The 22,506-nt window shown below is 31.6% G+C and overlaps 1 protein-coding gene across 4 annotated transcripts in view; it reads right to left on the bottom strand.

Annotated features, from left to right (window-relative positions):
• Positions 1-22,506, bottom strand: part of ZNF638 (zinc finger protein 638) — a 78,692-nt gene that overhangs the window by 20,323 nt on the left and 35,863 nt on the right. For 3 of the 4 annotated variants that reach the window (XM_006909502.3, XM_015587551.2, XM_015587552.2), the window contains 9 exons: positions 15,775-15,833; positions 15,515-15,567; positions 8,523-8,573; positions 6,452-6,523; positions 5,547-5,633; positions 5,199-5,267; positions 4,712-4,752; positions 3,223-3,354; positions 1,298-1,426 (listed from right to left, as the gene is read on the bottom strand). In XM_006909502.3, coding sequence (XP_006909564.1) covers positions 1,298-1,426; positions 3,223-3,354; positions 4,712-4,752; positions 5,199-5,267; positions 5,547-5,633; positions 6,452-6,523; positions 8,523-8,573; positions 15,515-15,567; positions 15,775-15,833 — 693 coding nt within the window. The remainder of the gene's footprint in view (positions 1-1,297; positions 1,427-3,222; positions 3,355-4,711; positions 4,753-5,198; positions 5,268-5,546; positions 5,634-6,451; positions 6,524-8,522; positions 8,574-15,514; positions 15,568-15,774; positions 15,834-22,506) is intronic. The other variant, XM_015587553.2, reaches the window with a different exon arrangement.

Genomic DNA, 22,506 nt, shown 5'->3' on the forward strand with positions numbered 1-22,506 from the left:
AATAGATCAAGGTTGAAGGTATAAGGTCTTTCTAAATTATATATTTAATTTGTCAGGATTTATAATAAAATAACTATAAGAATAACCATTGAGCATTATTTCCTAAAATGAAGTCAGCAAAAGTACAGTTCCTTTAAAAATCTTTCCCTCTTCCTAAACAAGCTATATTAAGTCCTACCCTACCTATACAACGTAGTTTATCCTATTCTCCTAAGCACATTAAAGATTAATAAGGCGGTACCATTTAGGGTAGTACACTCAAAATTCATATACAAGGAATAAGAGATTTAATTTAACAGCCAGTAAGAGAATTCAAATTATAAAACAAAACATTAACTAAGCAAAGTAGGGGATGAGGAAAAACAGAGATGTAGGCTAGTAGAAAACAGCACACAGGGTATTAAGTGTACAGCAATTTGGTGCTGTTGAATTATTAAGAGGCCAAAAGTGGCACAAGACAAAGATGTCAAAGCTGGCAAAGGCTAGCTAATGGAAGGCTTACATGATAGGAAAGGAACTTTATCTTATGAGACTATGAGTCTTGAATTTATTGTTCTCTTCAATACATGTATAAAACATGACATGTATAAAACAATCCCAGCAATTACATCACATTAAAGTATTTCTTAATGGAAGGCATTTTCGAATTACATGCATTTCTATCTTGCTCTAGAGATTCTAACATCTCTGCCTCATGCCAAGCCACTGACAATAAGCCACAATGAAAGGTTTCTAAATCAGTTGAATTTGAATAGATTTGAATTTCATGTTGTTTTCCTGACTTTGTGGAGCAAGGTTTTGAGGGAGACAAAACAGAAGGTAGAAATACAAAGAACTACTTTAGTAGGTGGTTTTAAGAGGTAAAGCAATGGTGGATGGCATGAACATGGAACTCCAGAAATATTTAGAATTTAAAAGAGACAAGGCCTAGTGATAAACTGTGTGTGAGACATGAGAGAAAAAATTAAAGATAACTTCTGGGATTCTAATTTGTGTGACAGAGAATGGCAGAGATAAGAATATAGACAGCAATATGGACAGTATTCTATAGAAAGTAGTTTTTAACTTTTTTCCCAATCGAACATACGCAGAGGACTGGATTCTCTCAATATGGAAGTTAACTCTCAAACAGAGAGTTACTTCCATATTGTAGATGGCAGAGTGTGGAGGGACCGAAAGAGGCTTCTTCACTGTCTGAGAGAAAACGTGAACCAAGGCAGAAAACTAGAAAAACATATGACTACAATAAATTTGATTTAAAATTTAATAAAAATAATAGTAAGTCTGTTATATTTACCTCGTCTTTTACATTCATGTTTTCAGGAGCCATACTTATTGAGAGTTGATTTCCATCCATTGATATTGGGAAGCAGGTATAAAATTTTACCATAGAATCTGCAGATTTTCTATTTATTTCTATAATTGCCTTTTAAAACAAATTACAAAAAAAGAAAAAATGTCTTCAGTTACTTTTTCTTGAAAAGATTTAATACTTAAGAGTCAAATGAATAACAGTAAATATTTTTAAGATTAAAAAAAGTGTTCCTCTGAAAGATGAAGCCAAAAGATTCAGAATATTACAATCATGAGCAAAAAATAATAAACAACTGAACTCATAAGGCAACACTAAAGAGAAAAATAGGAGGACATTCTAGTAAATGACCTTAAGGAAAATCTTATCACTTAGTACTTGGAGCGGTGTCTAGCATGTAGCAGATATTTAACGAAAATTTGTTATGTAATAAACTTAATGATCAATAAAACATGAGCAATATAAGATGAAAGAACCACAGAAAGGTGAAATGACTGTCAAGTTATTTTTCGTTTTGCTGTTTTCATAGGTGTAAAATTGTAGCTCCATACATTTTGTTTTTAATTTTCATACCTGGGTAAGCAAAGAGGTTTGACAGTTAATGAGATGGAACTCTTCCATATTTGTTTATAGTTCTCCTTTTGAAAAATGAATTATCTTTATGTCATTTTCCATTTATTTACTGAAATTTCAAGTATCTTATAGCATGATGTGGAGATAAATGCCTTCACATTTTACACAAATATTTTATTTCCATTTTGTTTTCATGTTAAGTTTACAAATGTTTAAAATGTTTATATAATTAAATGATATTTTCCCAAATATCTAGTAAAGTATTAAATCTCCAAATAGTTAATAAATCTACTCAACTCTAATCAAAACTGGACAGATAATAATTTATATTTTCTGTATTTGGATTTTCCACTTAGTCTACCTACACAAACAAATACACACACACTTTGATAAATGATATAAAGTATGATTTGAATTACTTGTTCCCAGATTCCTACAATTTTTTTTTATTTTGATGTACTGTCACATAAAAAATATTTTATATTAAAAAAATGCAATCCTTTTTATTCTTGTCTGTCTCTAAACATTGGAAATAATCTGCCTTTTAACAGCTTTACTGAAATATAATTTATACATCAGGTGCACCTGTTTAAGTGTACAATTCGAAGGTTTTTAGTATATTTACAAAGTTATGCATTCAAATAATCTACTTTTAACATAATGCGAAACTGCATAACTCACACTAACTTCCTCTTCTACTGTTTAAGCACAATGACTTCGATTACTATCAAACACATATCCTACTCTACTCTCAAAGATCTCTAGTGATCGCCAACAATTTTCTATTTTAAGAATACAACCTCCCGCCACTCTCCTGTCATTTCCACTATTTAAACTTTCCTGTAATCTCATCTTCTGTAAAATACCTTCCACACTAGTTCGTTAACAATACATTTTCTTTTGTTTTAAAATTACAAAAAATACATACTTATTATAGAACACTTATACATGTAAATAAACCAAGACTGTTCTAAGTACTGATGACATTAGTTTGAGTCTGAAAACGGTTACTTTCCATGTGAATACCATCGGTAAAACAGCAGAAATTACAGTAAAAAAGTGCTCTACAGAACTTCATAGGTCATTTAAAAAACTTTGTATTGACATATTAAAGATGGAAAACACTTTGTTTAATTAAAATTTGGAGCAAAACTTTGACACATTAGTAAGTCATTCTGATTAGAAGACTACAAAATAAAGGATATCTGAGTGCTATATTTTAAAAATTCCTTAGCTTAAAACAGCTTAATTATTCTGAGGTGCTATTTTTAAACCCTTTGTGAATTTAATGTTTTTCAAAATGTGCCTGCAGAGAAGAACAGCTATTAGCAACTCACCTTTTCATGAGATGATAAAATCAAAACATCTTTTATACCCCCAAACGGTTTTACTAGGTTGTAAACTTCTTCTATAGAATCTCCTTTATTTGGCAAATTAGAAATAAGTACCACACACATTTCCTCTGTTTCCTTCAAAACAAATTTAAGAATTGACATTAAAATTTCTTTAACTGCTTTTACATTTACTTAAGCTTACGCTGCAGATCATAATGTATTTAAATTGCATTTAATATTAAATTGGAAGGCTGAGGCTGGTCTGAATCTCAAATTAAAAACAAAACAAAGTGCAAATTTCCTCTCTTCAAGTACACAGAATAATTTCAGTCATACTACCTGTCATTTAGTCAAGTGTCTTTCATTCTCTTTTTCAACCACTGTTTAAAAATAGGGTTAAAAAACACAAGTTTGCCTGTCTCCTCCTTTTCACATACTGTTGACATTTCAGTGCCTTAAAATGCTAACATTCTTAAGCTCCAAATCAGTACATATCCCTTTATCTTAATAAATAAAATAATCACTTTTAGGCAATATAAAAAAGCTAACCTAGTCTCTTAGGATCCTTACCCCATAACCCAATCTCCACTATAAAGTAAATACTTTCATTTCTGCATTCTCTTCTCTCAGATCTATTTTATTTTTCAAGATGACTCTCGTCAATGCCAATTTTTCCTTTAGTTGATGTTGGGAAATTCCCAAAGGTATACAACAGTAAATTTGGCAAGTTGTGACTTTTATTTTGATAAAAAGGCGGAAGTTATAATTTTCATAAACCAGTTGAGAATGATTTTAACTAGTACATCAATTGTGATCATAAATGGCTCCTTCTTAAGTGCTTTAAGTGAATCTAAAATAATGTATTAGTGCTTTAAAATATTCTTCCTAAAACAAAATAGGAAGTAAGACATACTACTTGGAAAATGGATCTACTAGTCAAAAGAAAACTTATGCTTAGCACCTGAATGATCTGAAGATCTTAACCAGTAAAATCTAAATTAATGAGATTTAATATACTCATAATGACAGATATAGCCATGGGAAAACAATAAAGTAGACTTTATGTCCTTCAAATAAAACTGCAAACCCCACTCGCTCCTCTAAAAATACAAAGAAAAACTGGTATTCTAAATATCAAAATGTCTCTCATTTGCCTCTAGGGAAAAGAAAAAAGGTTTCACAAAATTCTACTGGTTCTAATTTGACAGCTTGTTGTCTACTCAAAAAGCCATATACTTTGGCCTAATATTTTGTTCTCAGTGAAAAGTAATCTTCAAAAATATGTACATTTATAGTATTCTGTTCCTAAATATTTATGACTTCCCTGCAGCTCAAGGTTCTTGAACTCCAACCATATTTTAAAAGTCACAAATAAATGGGGTTTTTCATGATGCCAAATCCCATACATTTTTTACATGGGTTTATAGTTTAAAAAAAAGTTGTGTCAAAGTTTCTCAAGTTTTAAAAAAATTAGCAAAATATAAAAACTGACCTTGTTAATCGTTTCATTTTCTGTGGCCACCAAAACAGCTTCTTAAGACACAAAACGAAATATAAATTCATGCAGACTTATTTTATTTATCAAGATCCCACAATGTATTAAATAGTAACTACATGAAAATGTATACAACTGACAAGGATAGAGAATTTAAGTAAGAAATAGCTACAGAAGTAACAGTGACCTTTAAATAATACATTTAGTTGTACTCCTTCTGAGAACAAAATCAAGAGAGAGGACCAATATCTGAATGATAGTCTTAATTTCACTTAGGCATGACCTTGGTATCTCTCACTCACTCACACACACACACACACACACACACACACACACACACACACTCTCTCTCTCTCTCTCTCTCTCTCTCTCTCTCTCTCTCTCACACACACACACACACACACGACACATAAAATTAAATATTTTCTTAAAATTTTAATTTTACATATTTAAACATAACAAAATAAAACTTCTATTGGCCTACCTGAAATAGTTTCTTTAGCATTATTTTCAGTGGCTTTGACTTCCCCACCGGTCTTTATTTCAGAGTTTGCTGCATGAAATAGTCTGCTTTAATAGTCTTAAAAAACACACTAATATAATTAAACTAATGAATCTAAAACAGAAACTTAAGCTAGTTTATTTTGTCACTTCAAGTCTCCTTAGGCTGACCTGATTTAAGTCAAAGCTAATACAAGTTTCTCTTTGAAAAATAAAATAATCTCTTTGAAGACTTCTAAGCAATAATTTCAAAATATACCTCAAAAGTACACCGAGATGATCTAATGGAAAAAAAAAAAAAAGGCATTAAATGACAGCATTTCCAGCTTACCCAGTACAGCCACAGGTTTACTGGTATCTTTGTTTTTGACAACGCCTGCCTTTTTGACATCTAGAGACTTCTTTCCAATAGATTTTCCTGTTAAAAGTAAAATTGAACCATTACTCTAAAGGGTTTGTTTGGTCATTTGGTATGTTCCATACTAATATATTAGTAATCAAGTAGTTCGACTTTATTATAAAGTCGAATAAATCTTCCTAAAGATTTATTTCCACTTATTTTAATATCTATTTACCAATAAGATTAAAAACAAATTTAAACTGAGATACAATTTTTGTTGATGGCTATTCATGAGACAAAAATTTAATCCTCAAGTGACAGAAGCACATTATAATCACACACAAAAATATCTTATTTTATAATTTCTACAAAGGTTCTTTAAAATTACATTTGTGTATTGAAAAAATAGTAATATAAACAGATAATGTTACTGTTAACATGTCATATTTATTTAAAATAGTGTTTCATTTCTTTAGAAAGGAAATACATTCTTTTAACACAGAAAGGAAAAATCTTCTTTATAGTAACAAACCAGAAGAATTGTACAAGCTAGGGAAGGTAATATGAAGTGACAACACTAAAAAAATGAGGAAAATAAAGACAACAATTTGTAGGGGGGAAGTGGCAGAGCAGCCTGGGATTCATTATATAGCTGCCAAAAATGTTTCCAACATAAAAAGGTATCCACAGTGGTAGTCCTGTTGAATCCAAAGAACCAGAAAGTCCTGGATGTTTCAGGTTTTAAATATCAAAGAAGTATCTACTAAACTTTCTAAGATGTTATTAGGTACTACAAATTATATAAATTTAAAGCTTATCTTTGACATATTTATTATATTTTTTAAAGACAAATTAAGAATATACTTAATAAAACCTCACCTTCTCGACAATCTTACCTGTTTTGATTGAAGCTTTATTACCTTTAGCAGCTACTGTTACAACAGATTTTACAGAACCTGCCGATTTCCCTAAATCACAAAAGCTGTAGTTAAAATTTATTTAACTATTATCAACAATCCCCAAACAACCTCACAAAGAATTTAAGAGTGACAAGCTAACTTGAAACAAAAAAGAGTGTCAGGCTATGTTTTATTCTAAACATAAAATGCTATCATCTTAAAGCTGCACAAGTCATTTTCAAAATTTAGCAATGTGTCTTCAGGAAGAAAAACATGACTGAAATAAGAATTCACTTCCCCACTGCAGTACTTAAAAATGGCATTCAGGTAAGTTAAGTAAATTTCTGAATGTGTGGATCAACTAGAAGCAAAATTACTAACTGCATGGATATAAAAATAATCCCATGCAGCTTTTAATGGTTCCAAAAGCAGTACTATCTAGGGTCTCCCAGACCATGCTGTCTTGGCTCCCTGCTGACTGAAAGAGTTCAAGAACACCTACATCATGGTCAGGCCACATAAAGATTGCTTTGACTCATTCCTAGTGGGCCTTATCCAAAAAGGACTACTTATGTAGCTCTGACCCTTCTTTTTACATATGCATATATTACTGGTACTTATTTTCCAAGATGATGTTTATAAAGACTGTAATCATCGAAGTGTCACTGAAGAGATCACCAGAGGCCAAAACACTTTCCATTCAGAGAACAAGAGAGTTAGCTCTGAAAATAGGATTTGTAACAACTAGCAAGTTAGTATGAGGAAAAAGCCTGGAAGAGAAGCCAGTAGGTCAAGTTGAATTCGAAGTTGTGAATACGTGGGGCATTAATGGATTTCTGTGCACGTTTCCCCATTTATAAACAAAGGTAGTAATTGCCATAATTATCTAATGGGGACCCTGTGAGAATATGATCATGCTTTGAAAAGTTATCATACTAACAAAAAGAATTACTGATATGCAAAAAATCAACTGAAATATTTTAAAATCCACCATTTATATCCAAAGACAGATCCTAATCTTTGCTCAAAAAAGAGTAATACCAATCCTTATAACTTGTCACTTAACTAGTCATTTCTTAGTCATCCCCGAGTTTTGTCATATTGCAGTAGCCTGAGTTCCAATGAACCTTTAAATCATTTTTTCCCCTTATCTCTGTGTTACTATCACAAATAAATTCATTTTACTACTTCTAGCTGAGGACCAGAACTGAAGGAAAAAAATATCTACAATTGATTTTCAACAGTTGAAAGGGTGGCTAGAGGCTTTAGCCCTCAAATCTCCAGTGACTCCTATAAACTTATTATTAAAGTAGTATCAAACTAAATAAATGTATCTTCAAATAAATGTATCTTCAATAAGAAGATAAATAAATGTATCTTCAAATAAATAAATGTATCTTCAAAACAAGTTTTGCTAAATAAATGTATCTTCAAAACAAGTTTTCTAGCCATCCCTGATTCCCTGATCAGATTACTGCTTCTAAGAAACTATTGTTTGAAAATTCTGGCTCTGTCACTAACAATGGTATTTGCTGGTTCAGCTTCCTTCCCTTTCTACCATTATAGGGAAGAATTTAATGCACTGATCTCTATCCACTTAAGAAGATGACCCTGATTTAACAGGAACTTAAAAGAAATAGAAGGGAAAACAGAAAGGAAGATAATGCCAAAGAGAAAACTAAAAATTACTTTAAAACCCCTATAGCCCATAAAAACTGCAGAGAAAATAATTTGCTATAAATTTATCAGGACTATTTTATAAATGAAAGTAAACAGGTAGAAGACCTCAATAAAAGAGAAAGAGGGAAATATCTCTGATATCCATCATGAGAAATAGTTTCCCAGTTAAATTATCTTAGTTTGACAATTACAACAAAGAACATTATTTACTAAATCTCCCTTCTTACAATTTTTAGATGACTATAAATTTCAAAGATTAGTTAGGATACACTCAGTATACCATGTCACATGAAATCCAACACTGCTGCTACATATTTATGTAATTTTAAGATAACTAATGTCTAAAGTCCTAATTAAAAAAACAAAAACAAAAACAAAAAACACATACCTGAAGATTTATTCACTTTGGCTACAGATGTCTTGGATTGTCCAGTTTTGGCTAAAATAACAAGAAAAATATATCAATAACACATTACAAACAACATCATTTAGATTTAGAAAAGAGCTAACTTGGCAATGATTTTGAAAAAACACTGCAAAAAACACCTCTATACTCATCTTTGTAACTATAGGTAAATTCGTGGACATAGATTTGCTGACTCAAAAGGCATAGATATAAATTTTAACAATTAACATTAAATTGTCCTTCAGAAAGGTTGTACCAATTATTCTTCTCAATAATATGTAAGAGCGGGGCTTTCCTATTTTCACACACAGTGACAGAAGTTATTAATCACTCCAATCTGAGAAACTGCTAAGACTTAATTTTTAATTACAAGTAAAGTCTTGTCAATTTTCATATGTGTAATTTCTCTCTCTGTGATATGCCTAGTCTTAATATTTGCCAATTTATCTTTTAGATTGTGAGGTTTTATTTATTAGAGGTCTTCATATATTAGGAAAATTAGTCTATATTACACATTAACAATTTTTAAAAGTTATACGAAATACTCATACAAAAACTTTATAGTCAAATGTCTTCCTGATAGAGGATGTCCTCACTCTGAAACTTAAACAAACAAAAAAAACCCTTCACATTTTCTTTCGATACTTTACTATCTTATGTATAACATTAAATCTTTAATCCATCTGTAATTTATTTTGATATTATAAATGCTTTACTTTTACTAAGTGGCTAATGAATAATTGATCTTTTTCTCACTAATATGAAACATTACCATAATGATTAACTGATATTCTGTAGATTTGGGGCAATATTTCTTCTGCTTACTGATCTTTTATTTGTCCAAGTATATGAAACTATACTGAATCTTTAACTTTGTAATATATTTTAATACCTATTAATGCTAGTCTGTCCTAATTACTCTTCCTTTGCAGAATTTTCCTGTCTATTCTGCTAATTTTTTCATGTATAAACTGTAAAATCAGCTTATATGATAAAAAATCTTATTGATGTTTTACTAAGTTCATAATCTTTTTAAGAAAAAAGGCAGATTGTAATGGTAGGGCTTTCATCCAAAAATGAGCTGTTTTCTCATTTAATCTCTCATCTTATTTTATGCCTCTTAGTAGTATTTTAAAGTTTTCTTTTCACAGCTTTACTTTATTATTATAAAAGGAATATTTTAATAAATTACATATTAGTTATTCTTTTTATATAACAAAGCATTTGAAATCTTGTAGTAATTTAGAGCAGATGGCTAATTATATTTAACAGCATTATAATATTCTCTTGGTTCTTCCATACATACCTGAGTTTCCCATCATACATATTTAATTGCAAATAATAATGTTGTATCCTACTTTTCAATTTTTATTCCTCTTGACTTATAGTGCACTGGCTAGTAGCTATTAGTTTTAGAATATTTATATAAACTCATAGAAGTGATGGTGAGTATTCCTTGTTTTGTTCCCAGCCTTAATGAAAATGTTTCTACTGTTTCACTATTAAGTACATGCTGGCTTCTGACTTGGTGTGCATGTTTTCTATGTATATGAATAAAGGTATAGTTATACACATACTGTCATATTAAGAAGGTAGTTGTCTACTTTAAGAATTATTTTTAATGCTAGGAGTGAATGTTGAACTTTACCAAATATCTATTGCAGCATTTATCTAGATGAACAGACTAATTTTGAAGGATCTTTATATTTCTGATATGACCCTCTTGGGCACAATATATTATTCCTTTAATGTGCTGTCAGTTACTATATGCTAATATTTTACTTAAAAATGTTACATCAGTATATTCATAAGTGAAATTGTTCTACAGTTTTAATTTACTATAATAGCTTTATCAACATTTAAAGATTTTCCTTTAACTTATACATTTGAGAAAATGGTAAATTCACAGTTTTAAGAACTGGGAGATCCCATATACCCTTCACCCAGTTTCCCCTAATGATAATATTTTGCATAACTGTAGTACAATATCACAAATAGGAAATTAATATTGACACCATCTACCAATATTCAAATTCCCCCAGTTTTACATGTACTAATGTGTAGTTTTATGAAAGTTTGTCATATACTTGAACACCAGTCAAAATACGGAACAGTTCCATCACAAGGATCTTTCCTACTACCCATTTATAGCAGCAGCCAGCTCCTTCCTTCCCCTGCAATGACTAGTGTTCTCTACCTCTATAATTTTATCATTTCAAGAATGTTACGTAAATGGAAGCTTACAGTATAGTTTTTTTGATTTATAATTTTTGATTTTTTTTTAACTTTTATTTTTCAGTTAGAGTTGACATTAGGTCGATTTGTTTTTCACTCAGTATAATTCCTCTATGATCCATCCAAGTTGCTGTGTGTATCAATAATTCATTCCTTTTTATTGCTGAGTAGTGTTCCATGTGAAGGACATGTCATGTTTTAACCATTTGCCCACTGGAGGACATTTGGGTTGTTCCCAGTTTTTAGCTCTTATGAATAATGGTTTCTGTGTGAATAGGTTTTAAGTGAATGTAATTCATCTGTGTGGAATAAATGCCCAAGAGTAAATGCTGGGTCCTGTGGTAAGCACATGTTTAGTTTTGTTTAAAAAAAAAAAAAAACAAAACAAAACTGTCACTCTTTTCCAGAATGGCTGTACCATTCTACATTCTCACAATCAATGTATGAGTTTCTGCACATTATCAACAGCATTTGGTGTTACTATGTTCCTATTTTCGCCTTTTGGATAGGTTTGCTGTGTCTTTGTCAGAATCAGTATTAGCCTGTTTTCTTCTTCTTGTTTCCCTTCTCACCATAACCCCTCCCTTTTAAATAAAGTTCTTCTTTCTTCTGAATGCTATGAAACAGTTGAAACAGAGCTAGTGTTATTTCTTTCTTAAAGGTTTGATGAAATTCACATGTGGGAACTATTTGGGCAGAGTACTTTTATTAAGAAAATAGCTGACAAAGAGATAGTGATTTTCATCTAGGAACTGAAAAGAAAAAAAGGTACATTTACCTAATAAAAAAGGAAACCAATAAAATCTTACTGAAAAAAATCATTAAATCAAGGATAAGGACAAAAATTTTGGTTCACTATGTATTTTTCTATGGGTTCAATTAATACAAAATTTGTTTGAGTATTCCTATACTCTTCTTCACTCTTCCTCCTGCAAACATTCACTCATTAACCCTTATGCTACATTAGCTATTTAGCGATTAAGAGATGAAAAATAAAACTGTGAAGAGTCCCTCAACAAGTGAAGTTAACAGTGATAAACTTATTAATAAACTATTAATACTAAGTGATTTAATATACATAGTATTACTAAAAGGGAGCTAGGAGCTTCTCACTGCCTTGGAGAGTCAGGGAAGGTATAATCAAGAAGTTTCACAAAGAACTTTCATCTGAGATTAGTCTTAAAAAGGACAAATTAGGATTTGCCCTGCTTCCAACCCAAAAAAGGAATCCTGACTTTGTACTTTGCACAAGGCCTGGTACCTACTAAATAAGTACTTAGTAAGTGCTTACCAAGTAAACTTAGCTGGAATTCAGACATTTCCACATAAATGGACAGCACAGAGCTGAGAAATATAATAACATAACAAAGCTGGAAAATAACAAAGCTGAGTAGCTGGAACATAATATACAGTTGAGTGACAGATAAGAGATTGAAAAAACAATCTTAGGCCATAGGGTAAAAATATCATTTATGAAATGCTACAGATGTGAAATGATCATATCTGCTTTAAAGAGGCCTCAAGGCAACAGGTAAATAATAGTGCAAAGAGTGGAATAAAAACACACCAATCAGAAAGCTATCTTCAAATTTTTAAATGTAAGTCTGGTTTAAAACAGGTGTGATGGAGCAAAGAAGAAAAGTTTGAGGTAGATTTGAAAACTAATTTGAATCAGCCAGTGGTTGGATGAAAAGAAAAAGAATGTTATTTAAGTTTGAACTGAGTGGGATAGAAACAAGGTAAAGCATTATTAATGGATTTCTACACTGGATGACTAGTGATTATTAGATGATGTAAGTAAATGAGAGAAGTAAACTTGAGAGATGAAGAGGAGGTTTATATCTGTATGGGAGGTATCACTGCTGCAAGAAAAAAAAAATCAACCAGGAAAACAAGTATGACATGAGAAGAGAAACAGACTTTTAAGAAAATCATTAAAGGAAGATAAAAGAAGAGTGATCAAAAAAGAGTTTCATCCTCAGGGAGGTAGTTTAGTATGTTTGAATCCTAACTCTTCCATGTGACCTCAAGTCATTTATCTCTGAATCTGTTTCCTAATCTATAATATGAAAACAATATTAAATATACTCACAAGGTGGGCTGAGAGATTGAGATAAAATGCCCAGTATAAACAGTAAAACCCATAGCAGGTTTTTTCCCCTTCTTTTCTGTCTTCTAGCACAGATTATGCCCTTAGTAGATCCTTCTACTTAACAAATCATTACCTTATTCTACATACTAAATTCTAACTCTAAATCAAACTTTAACCCTGCATCACCTTTACCCTGTCATAGCACTTTTCGATATTTATTATTTGTTAGCTCAAGTTAAAATGTAAGCTACTTGGAAATAGAGATCTTTTCTATTTGGTAGTATCCTCACACTTTAAAAAGTTCCTCCCATGATGGGTGCATAATAGGTGCTCAATAAACACTTTAATTTCTTTTTAACTAGTATTGGTTAAGAGTTCTAAAGTTCCCCTTTCTGATCAAATTATGCTTTTGCTTCCTACCTGTAGCTCTCTTCACCCTTTTTGAGTAATGCTTATAACCAAAGTTCTCTTTAAAATTGCCCTAATTAATTTCCTATCACTATTCACTGATATTGCTGATCTCAAAAAGATATCATGCATCCTTATTTTCCTCGCCTGACACTTTCTCAGTCTTACTTACACACAGGCTCTTTTCTCTCTTTTCACATTTATACGGGAAGGAAGGAAGCACTCAGCCTCAAGCACTTTTCCCTTGGTTCGCTACTTTTATTATGCTTGGATAATTACCAAAATTTATACTTTAAACTTAACGACAAAAAAAAAAAAAAAAAAAAGCTATGTGATTAGCTGACTAAAGGATAGTTCCAATGAATAATCTGTGATAGCTGAAATTCAGCACTGGTGAACTCTAAGTTCATGGTTTTCCCCAAATTCAAAGAAATCACTGCATCTAAGTTTTCCTTTATAATCAATATTACTACACTCGTCTAGTAAAATCCATCCAGCCTGAAACCTTGAGATTTAAAAGTATTTTTAAGTTTTATATTTTATTCACTAAAAAATTTTACATACGAAAGTTCAGATTTTACCATCCTTCACCGTTTAAATTAACCTTTTTATATTAGATTCTAATTACCTCAAAGTGAACCCCAACTATGTTTTCTCAATAGGATTTTTCAATCTCCATTTATCCAATCTATGTAAGAATCCTAAACAACTATTGGTTCTTTATTCTCTATGGTAATTTCCCAGAGTCCGTACAATTATTACTAGGTCTTACACAGAAAAAATGGAGTACACCTTAGCCAAACTTAGAAAACAGTGGGTTAAACAAAGCTAAATAAGTTTCTTTCCTGTAGGACTTCATAAAATGAATGTTTTGTGGATTTTTTTAAAGAGGGAGGAAGGGAGGGAGGGAGGGAGGAAGGAAGGAAGGAAGGAAGGAAGGAAGGAAGGAAGGAAGGAAGGAAGGGAGGGAAGGAAGGAAAGAAATCAAATACAAAAACAACAGAAATAAAAAAAAGAAAAAAAAGAAAAGAAAGAAAAAGAGAGAAAGAGAGAGAAAGGAAAAGGAAAAGGAAAGGAAATAAAAAAGAAAAGAGAAGGAAAGGAAAAGAAAAGAGGAACACCTATAATACATATCCCAAACATTATCTCATCTAAAACATCTCCCAGGAATTAGTCTTTCGCAGGACACATTTTAAGAAAAGCTACTGATGAGGTCAAATAAAAAAATTTCCTAGCCCAATTCTTCAAGGCCTTCTACAAAGTGATTCCTCAATTGTTACCTTTGTTATCTCATCTCTAACTAAAGTATCTTTTGCTTCTATATATTATCTGTTTACCTGTTCACATTTAAAACTTTAGTCAAAAATTTACTGTGCTCCAGAAAGCATTCTGAACTAACTTCACTAACTTCCAATAACTTCAGTATGCTATCCAACTAAACATTACCAAAAAACGAGATATTCTATACAATTGAATTTTCCAGTCACCAGAATACTAGTTTTAGTACCCAAAACTCTTACTCTATTCTGAACAGAAATCCAGAACACACTATATATACATCTGCCTTTCCAAAAGAGAACATACAACACACAATTTAACTTTTTGAATATATTTTATGCCTACTTCCTTTTGGCTCTTCTGTCTTGTCCTTCACTATCAAGTTGTTTATTCTTACTAGAATCAAGGGTATATGTTTTGGCACTAACTTCTTTGTCTCCATTTTCCCAATCCAAAATAGACTGAGAAAAAAAGTAACCAAGTTTATTAAAATTGTATGTACAATTCACCTAGCTGAAGTGCTTTCTTGAATATAAAGAAAAAACTTTTAGCACATGACTATAATAACATCTACATTTCTGCTTAGTCTTTGTTGCTTACTTTTTAGCTTTCGGCAGACTTTCAAAAACAAAGGGGAACAGATAAGCAATCTTAACATACTTTATGCTTTGTCCTGTGGGTTTATTAGGGGGAGGATGAAAGGAGGTATTGCAAAACTAACCTAAACAGCTATTAACTATATAACTATGTATTCTTCATACATTATCTCATCAAGTCCTTTTATTTATTCCAAAAAAGGTCTCATAATTACATAATAGTAAATAGCTTAATACAGGGACCAATGTGGGCTCCAACTACTAAAGCCCAATAAATAATGTTTTCCTGGCATATCTTGCAAGAAATTTCTAGTGAACTGACAAAATATACTCATTTGGAGGAGTATTAAAAGTTAACAACTTACGAGCAGAAGCTGAAGTCACAGTATCAACAGTTTTGGAAGCATCTGTATCTTTTCTATTTAAAAGAATAAAAAATTAGCAAATTCTAAGTTTTAAAACTTCTAAATATGCAAAGCTTAAATCTAAAAAACTTTAAAACAATTCAGTCTCAACGTTGTCCCATTTAAACTAAAAACAGTAATAAAACGTTAAAAATGCAGTTGTAAAAGTAAAAAAAATTTAAATTGCAAATTCTCATATATGAAATTACAGAATCACTTACTTTAAAGCGGATGCAGATGTTTTCTTTGAATCTGTTGTCTTTTTCTTCACTTCTTTGTTCTATGAAGGATAATTATTTAAGAAAATTTTAGTTTCTTCTCAAGTTATAAAAAACTTTTGAAAATACAGAAAAGCATACAAAATACATCTAAAATCTTCCTACCCTAAAATATCAATGTATATTACCTTTTTCTATTTATACAAATTAAAACATTTTCTTAAATTTGTGATCATATGGCATAATTTTACATCCCACCTTTTACCATTCATCTAGATTTTATCACTATCTTTCAAAAACATTATTTCAAATATCCTTGACATTTCAGATGTCTAATTGGTATCACACTGGTCCAATCTACCACTATCTGCTTTGATTACAATAGCCTCTTTAACAGTCTCTCTGCTTCTGTCCTTGCCTTTTTGCCCATCCCTACGCTATTCTCAACACAGATATTGCCATTCTCAGATTCAAAATCCTTTCATCACACCAAAAAAAAAAAAAAAAAGGCAATACTTACAATGGCCTATAAGAGTTTACACCACACGTTCCACCCATCCTCTAGCCCCAAATCACCAAATATCTCTTCCTATACTTCTCTGCTTCCAACCCAAGCATCTTTTATCCTCCTCAAACAAGCTACTTAAGTGTGAATCTTAAAAGTCTTTTGCAGCTGTTGTTCCTTCTGTCTGGAATGCTCTCAACCCAGGGAATGGCTTGCTCCCTTACCTCTTTCAAGTGTTTGCTCTAAAACCACCTTTCCAATGAGCCTTTCTGTAACTACCTTATTGAAAGTTCCCCAACAAGAGAACTTCTATTTCTCTTTTCTGTTATTTTTCTTCACAGCACTTGTTTTAATTTCCTTATGGTCTTTCTCTCCCTACCTTTTTAAGTTATTAAAGTCGGTGAGAACAGAGACATTGTTTTATTCACTACTATCTGCAGTACTTAAAATCATGGTTGGCACTTAGTGTACATTAAGTAAATAAACATGTGTTAAATTGATCTGAACTTCATAATTGTCATGTTATTTTATAAATTTCTGTTTTGGGGGCATCCTAGACATTTCTTTTTGTACTATATAAGATTTTATCCCAAACACCTCCCTCACCCAATGACTCAAAGGACACTCATTCTCCTACTTTTATTCTATTAGTTATCTTCAATTTTAAAAGAAATTTGAAACTACTGATTTCCTCTGTACAAATTTAAAAATTTAGCCCTCACTCCTTAGCTACATACCAATTTTTGATGATATATTTTAGACAAAATTATTTTTTAAATAATTTTAAGTAATATTTTCTGCAATTTGTTATTTCATAAAAATGATTTAGATTTTACAATTTAAATGGTTTCATTGCTCATTACCAATAATTTTATATTACAACGTCTCTATTTCTTAATGTTCTTCATTTTTATAGCAATATTTTAGGAAAAATATATAGATGAAATACTTTGAGTCCATGCATGTCTGAGAATACTGTCCTAGCAAAGAATTTAGTATTTGACTTGAAATAGATGTATTCAACTACAATATGAATCAATATTGTTCTTTTAATCCACTCAAACTTGAAAATGCAATGCTCTGCTATCTAAGGCTCAACTATTTCTTTTCATAGTTACACCGTTTCTGGCTGGATGACTGTAAGTTGCCCCTCCATATGAAATTTAAAATCTTCACCAGTATTTAACTGGTATCTTCTTTCCGGAATTCTAGTTAAATGCAGACTGGGTCTCCAAGATGTTTCCACATGCCTTTCCGCTTCTTAATTTTAGGCTCTTTAACCTTCACTTACTGACTAAATAGACCATAAGCTCCAAGAAAGTTGGAAGCACATCTGTCTTGTTCACCACTGCATCTTTTGCAGATACAATGCCTGACACATAACAGATGTTTGAAAAATAGGTTTTAAATTCGAATGAAATTAAATTCTCATTTGAATTCTGATTGTATCTTTTTTGGGTTATATCTCCTTGTTACTGATTAGATTACCTATAATGCTCAAACAAGTGTTCACTGCTTCCCAGCACTGCTTTTTCATTTCCATGCATTCCTCTTGGAACTTAGTTGACTGCTTGCTGCTCTAGGTTTTAGATGTAATGTCCCCATGAATCTTACTGAAAATACTAAATGGCACCTTTTAAAGTCTTGAGTTTTTTATTTCATTTTTTTTTTTTGTTCTTGCAGAGGGTTGAGTTGCAGCAATATTTCATAGTTGCAACAGTTTGCTATCTATTGAAAAATCTGATTATACTTTTTCTAGATCAAGGGTTCTTGCTTAAGGAAAGTTTTTGTGAGTATTGACATGTGTCCTTTTCTCTGAGAAAAAAGAATGCTTGCTTTCATCATATTATTGGTAGTAGTGGTGGTGAAAGTAGCTCAAAAAGAGTATTAAGAATCGGTGCTAACTATTGAGGTCTAGGCTGGCTTATAATTAACAGAAAGGTAATTGAGTTTCTGTCAGAGTTGATTCTTCAGGTTTAATTACAGAGATGTAAAAAAGTTTTACCTTTTCTGTAACATTTCTTTATTGATTCCAATCAGCAGCAAAATGGAGAGAATGTTCTGTGAATCACAGCCAGAGTCAAGGGGAGTTCTAATATAAAGCATCAAACGTGGGCAGAAAACTTTTTTCTTCGTTTTGAATATTCATGCCAAAATTAAGAGCTGGACCAAGGAAGCTACAGCACTCCCCTTCCTTTCTCTTATTTGGACTTACAGTCTCTTTTTGACTTGCTCTGGCAAGAAAACTTGATGTCTTCTCCTGTGGTAACAGGCCAAAAAAGATGTCCTCATACTTCTAATATAAAGAAGCCATAACCAGAATTTTGTTGGGGGTCCCTCTCCAGTCAATCCTTAAGGCTGCTGTTTTATCAAAACAAGGAGTCTTGAGTTAGCCTCCAAGGCTCCTTCAATTCAGCACCATCCAAACTATATTTAGTTGAAGATTATCAATTAATTTGAAAGGGAGATGGTATGTTTTCTAGTTTCCAGGGCTGATACTTTCCATTATTCATTTTTATGAAAATTAGGATAGTAATTATGGTTGGGTTCTTGGACTTATGTTGCTTCTTTACCAATCTTATCAAAAAGTTGTCCAAGAGAATTATTTTAATCTACCTGAAATACTCTAACATCCTTAATGTATAGGGTGTTATCCTTATAAAATGAGTATCCTTACTTATTTTCCCAGATTAAACTTTTCAAAATTAAAGACAACTGAGCTTCTTCCCAGTTCTCCAAATTTAATGATCAGCCAGGTCTTGCTCGAGTGTCACTAATATAAGCTGTCTCTCCTTTCTACTCTCAAGGTTACTAATCTATCTAAAACTTTTCTATTATCTCAATAGGGAGATGCCTAGACGAGTCTTCTAACAGGACTTCAGTGATCTTCTCTCTTCTCTTCTTTAGTCAATTTGCTAAGCTTTCTTCGCCTCTGGAGTCATTTGCCTAACTAAGTCATTCTTTCAGATGAATCTTTCTAATCCGTTAATTCAAAATAATATTTAACTGTCTAAAGGATAAAGTTTAAGTTCTTAAATTACGCATTCAAATCTTGCTTCCCCTTAACCTCCTCTGCAACTAGAGGTCACAACTGTATCACAGTTCTAATAAATCAAATGAGGATAAAAGTTCTGGGAAACTCATTCTCCCCAGGGGGGGAAAAAAATCAAAGCACATTTTGCTCTTGATATTTATTCCTTTCTTTCTGCTTGGAAGATAAAAGCACAACAACCACCTACAACTAAGGATGAAAAATAAATGCTAAAAATGGTAGTGGAGAGAAAAAAGGCTGGGTTCCTGGAGATATTATGGAGCTGCTACACCAGATATGGACCACCTACCTACACATTTCCTATTGTGAGGTAAATAAACCTCTTATTTGTTTAAGAAACGCTGGTGAAGTTTCTGCTGGTTGAAAAGAAAAGAAATTCTAAATGATAAAATTGGTAATGACTAGGGTTGCCATATAATTCATTATTCAAATCAGGACAATGGGAATATATAGATGGCATGCAGTAGATATAAACTAGGATGATGGATTACTCTAGAAGAAACTAATCGAAAAACAGGAGGAAGAAAGAGAGCCTTTCTCTAATAGCAATTTAAATATTTATGATACATACGAGTAAATACAAATAATAAACTCAACATCTCCTCCAAAAAGTACAACAACATACAGATAAAAATATAAAACTTGCTGAATGACACTAAATGAAATCCCAATAAATGGAGAGATAAGCCATGCTTCTGGACAAAAATAATACTATAAAAACATTAATACAAATTCAATACACTATCAATTAAATTCCCAATAAAAATTTTCAGAGAACTTAAACTAATTCTAAAACTAATATGCAAAAGTGAATGTTCAAGATTAAGCTAAATAAATTGAAAGAACAACAAAAAAGGATTCTACTAGAAATACAGGCAAATATTATAAATTTTATAAATTTATAATTGAAATCGCATAGTACTGGCACAAAAAATAAACAGACTGTTTAACAAAACAGTCTGAAATAGAGCTATGTAAATTGGGTAATTTATACATATGAAGGTAGCTTCTCAAATAAATGAGAAAAAACAAACGGCATAAATGGTGATGGGCTAACTGGCTACATATTTTTGGAAATAATATTGATCCCAATCACACATTATCTCATAAATTATACATTTACACAGTAACGGAAGCATCTTTTTGGCACTGGTACAGAGAAGTCTTTTAAAACAAAAACAAAAGCCGTAAGAGGCAAAAAAAAAACCCAATAAACTTTAGTACACTGAAATAAAAAACTTTATACATGTATACATACAACCAATGGACTAGAAAAAAAATACTTCTCATATAAAATACAAAATGAGTATCTAGGATAATGAATACTTTCAGATGAAATTTTTTTAAAAGACAACTCAACAGAAAAATGGGAAAAAATATATATGACTCAGTAAAACTGGAATAGAAATAGCCTATAATTATATTAAAAGACGTTGGAGTTCGCTAAGAGTCTGGAAAATGCAAATTTAAACTAGATACCATTTTTACATGCTCCATTTTAAAACTGAAAACATTAAGATGTTAACACAGAAATACTATTACACTCATAAATTATCAGACTGTAAATTATAGCTACTTAATGGGTGATCTGGTATTATCTATTACTGTATATCCTATATCCCAGCAATTCCACTGTAGGTATCACCTTAAAAAACACTATCATAAATGTGTAAGAATGACCTGTGAAAGTCATACACTAGGAAGTTAGCTAAAGTCCTATAGTAGTGAAAAATTAGAAATAACCTAAACATGAATCTGTATTTTGAAATATTCTAAATATCAATCCATAAGGAACTGGTAAAATAACTTATATACTCATACAAAGCAATACTGCACAGAAGTTTTTAAAAAATGAGAAAAATCCACATGTACTAATGTGGTTAGATTTCCAAATCAAATTACTGATTGAAAAAATGTTACAAAGTTCCTATAAAGTAGATATTTTTCAGCAGATAAAAATATTAAATTGAAAGAACATACACACACACACACACACAGCAAAATGTACTGAACATTTTAAACTGCTTCTATAAGAAATTCTCTACGGATATATAAACAAACTGAAGCATAGAAAAGGATCTAGAAAGACTAAACTCATAAACACTGACACTTTTAAGGAAGCAAAATGTCCCCTAAAAATATACTTCATGATTGTAATTACATAAAGTTCAAAATAGGCAAAAACTCGACTATGGCATTTGAAGTGAAGATAGGGCAGAAAAGAGGGTTGTAAGGATTTGGAAGAAGAAGTATGCAAGAAGCTTCCAGAATGTTATCAAGGTTATGGTTTATGACCCAGGTAGAGGTTTCACAGATATCTGCTAATTTTGTTTAGCATTTTCTTGCCATTTAATACTGTGTATAGGCCATACAGTCATGTACCAAATAATGACATACTGGCCGTTGTTATTGACAACTGCATATATAACATTGGTCCCATAAGAACCCCCAAGAAAATTCATAGTGAAGGGTTTAGCAAAAGCTTTTGCATTCAACAAGCTCCTTAAAAAGTTTAAAAACATGGACCCCAAAACTGAAAAGTTTTCATGAACAGAGAGGAATGTTCATGGTGAATTATCTGCTTACGAGCAAATCTATGACGGAAAAAAGAAAGAAAACACGCAAACCATCATGGACATATGTCTGAAAAAGAGTGACACCTCCTCAAGAAGACCCTCAAGCAGGTCGTTCCAGAGGTATTCCAGAAGAAGCTAAATGTTATTACAAAAGAGTTGAAAATTTTAAAAAAATTTTAAGTTCATAAAGTAAAAAAGTTATAGTAAGCTAAGGTTATGATTAAAGAAAAATTTAAGTAAAAATTTTAAGTAAATTTAGTGGCCTGAGTATACGGTGTTCATAAAGTCTATAATAGTGTACAGTAATGTCCTAGGCCTTCACATTCACTTACCACTCACTCACTCACCCAGAGCAATTTCCAGTCCTATAAGCTCCATTTACACTAAATGCCCTATACAGGTGTACCATTTTTCATCTCTTACATTTTATTTTTCCTGTATCTTTTCTAAGTTCAGATACACAAATATTTACCATTGTGTTACAACTGCCTACAGCATTCAGTACGTTAAATGCTGTACAGATATGTCATCCAGGAGCAATAGGCTACACCATATAGCTTATGTGCACAGTAGGCTATATCCTCTAGGACTGTGTAAGTGTA

The sequence above is a fragment of the Pteropus alecto genome, unplaced genomic scaffold, assembly GCF_000325575.1.
Source record: "Pteropus alecto unplaced genomic scaffold, ASM32557v1 scaffold131, whole genome shotgun sequence".
Taxonomy (NCBI): Eukaryota; Metazoa; Chordata; class Mammalia; order Chiroptera; family Pteropodidae; genus Pteropus; species Pteropus alecto.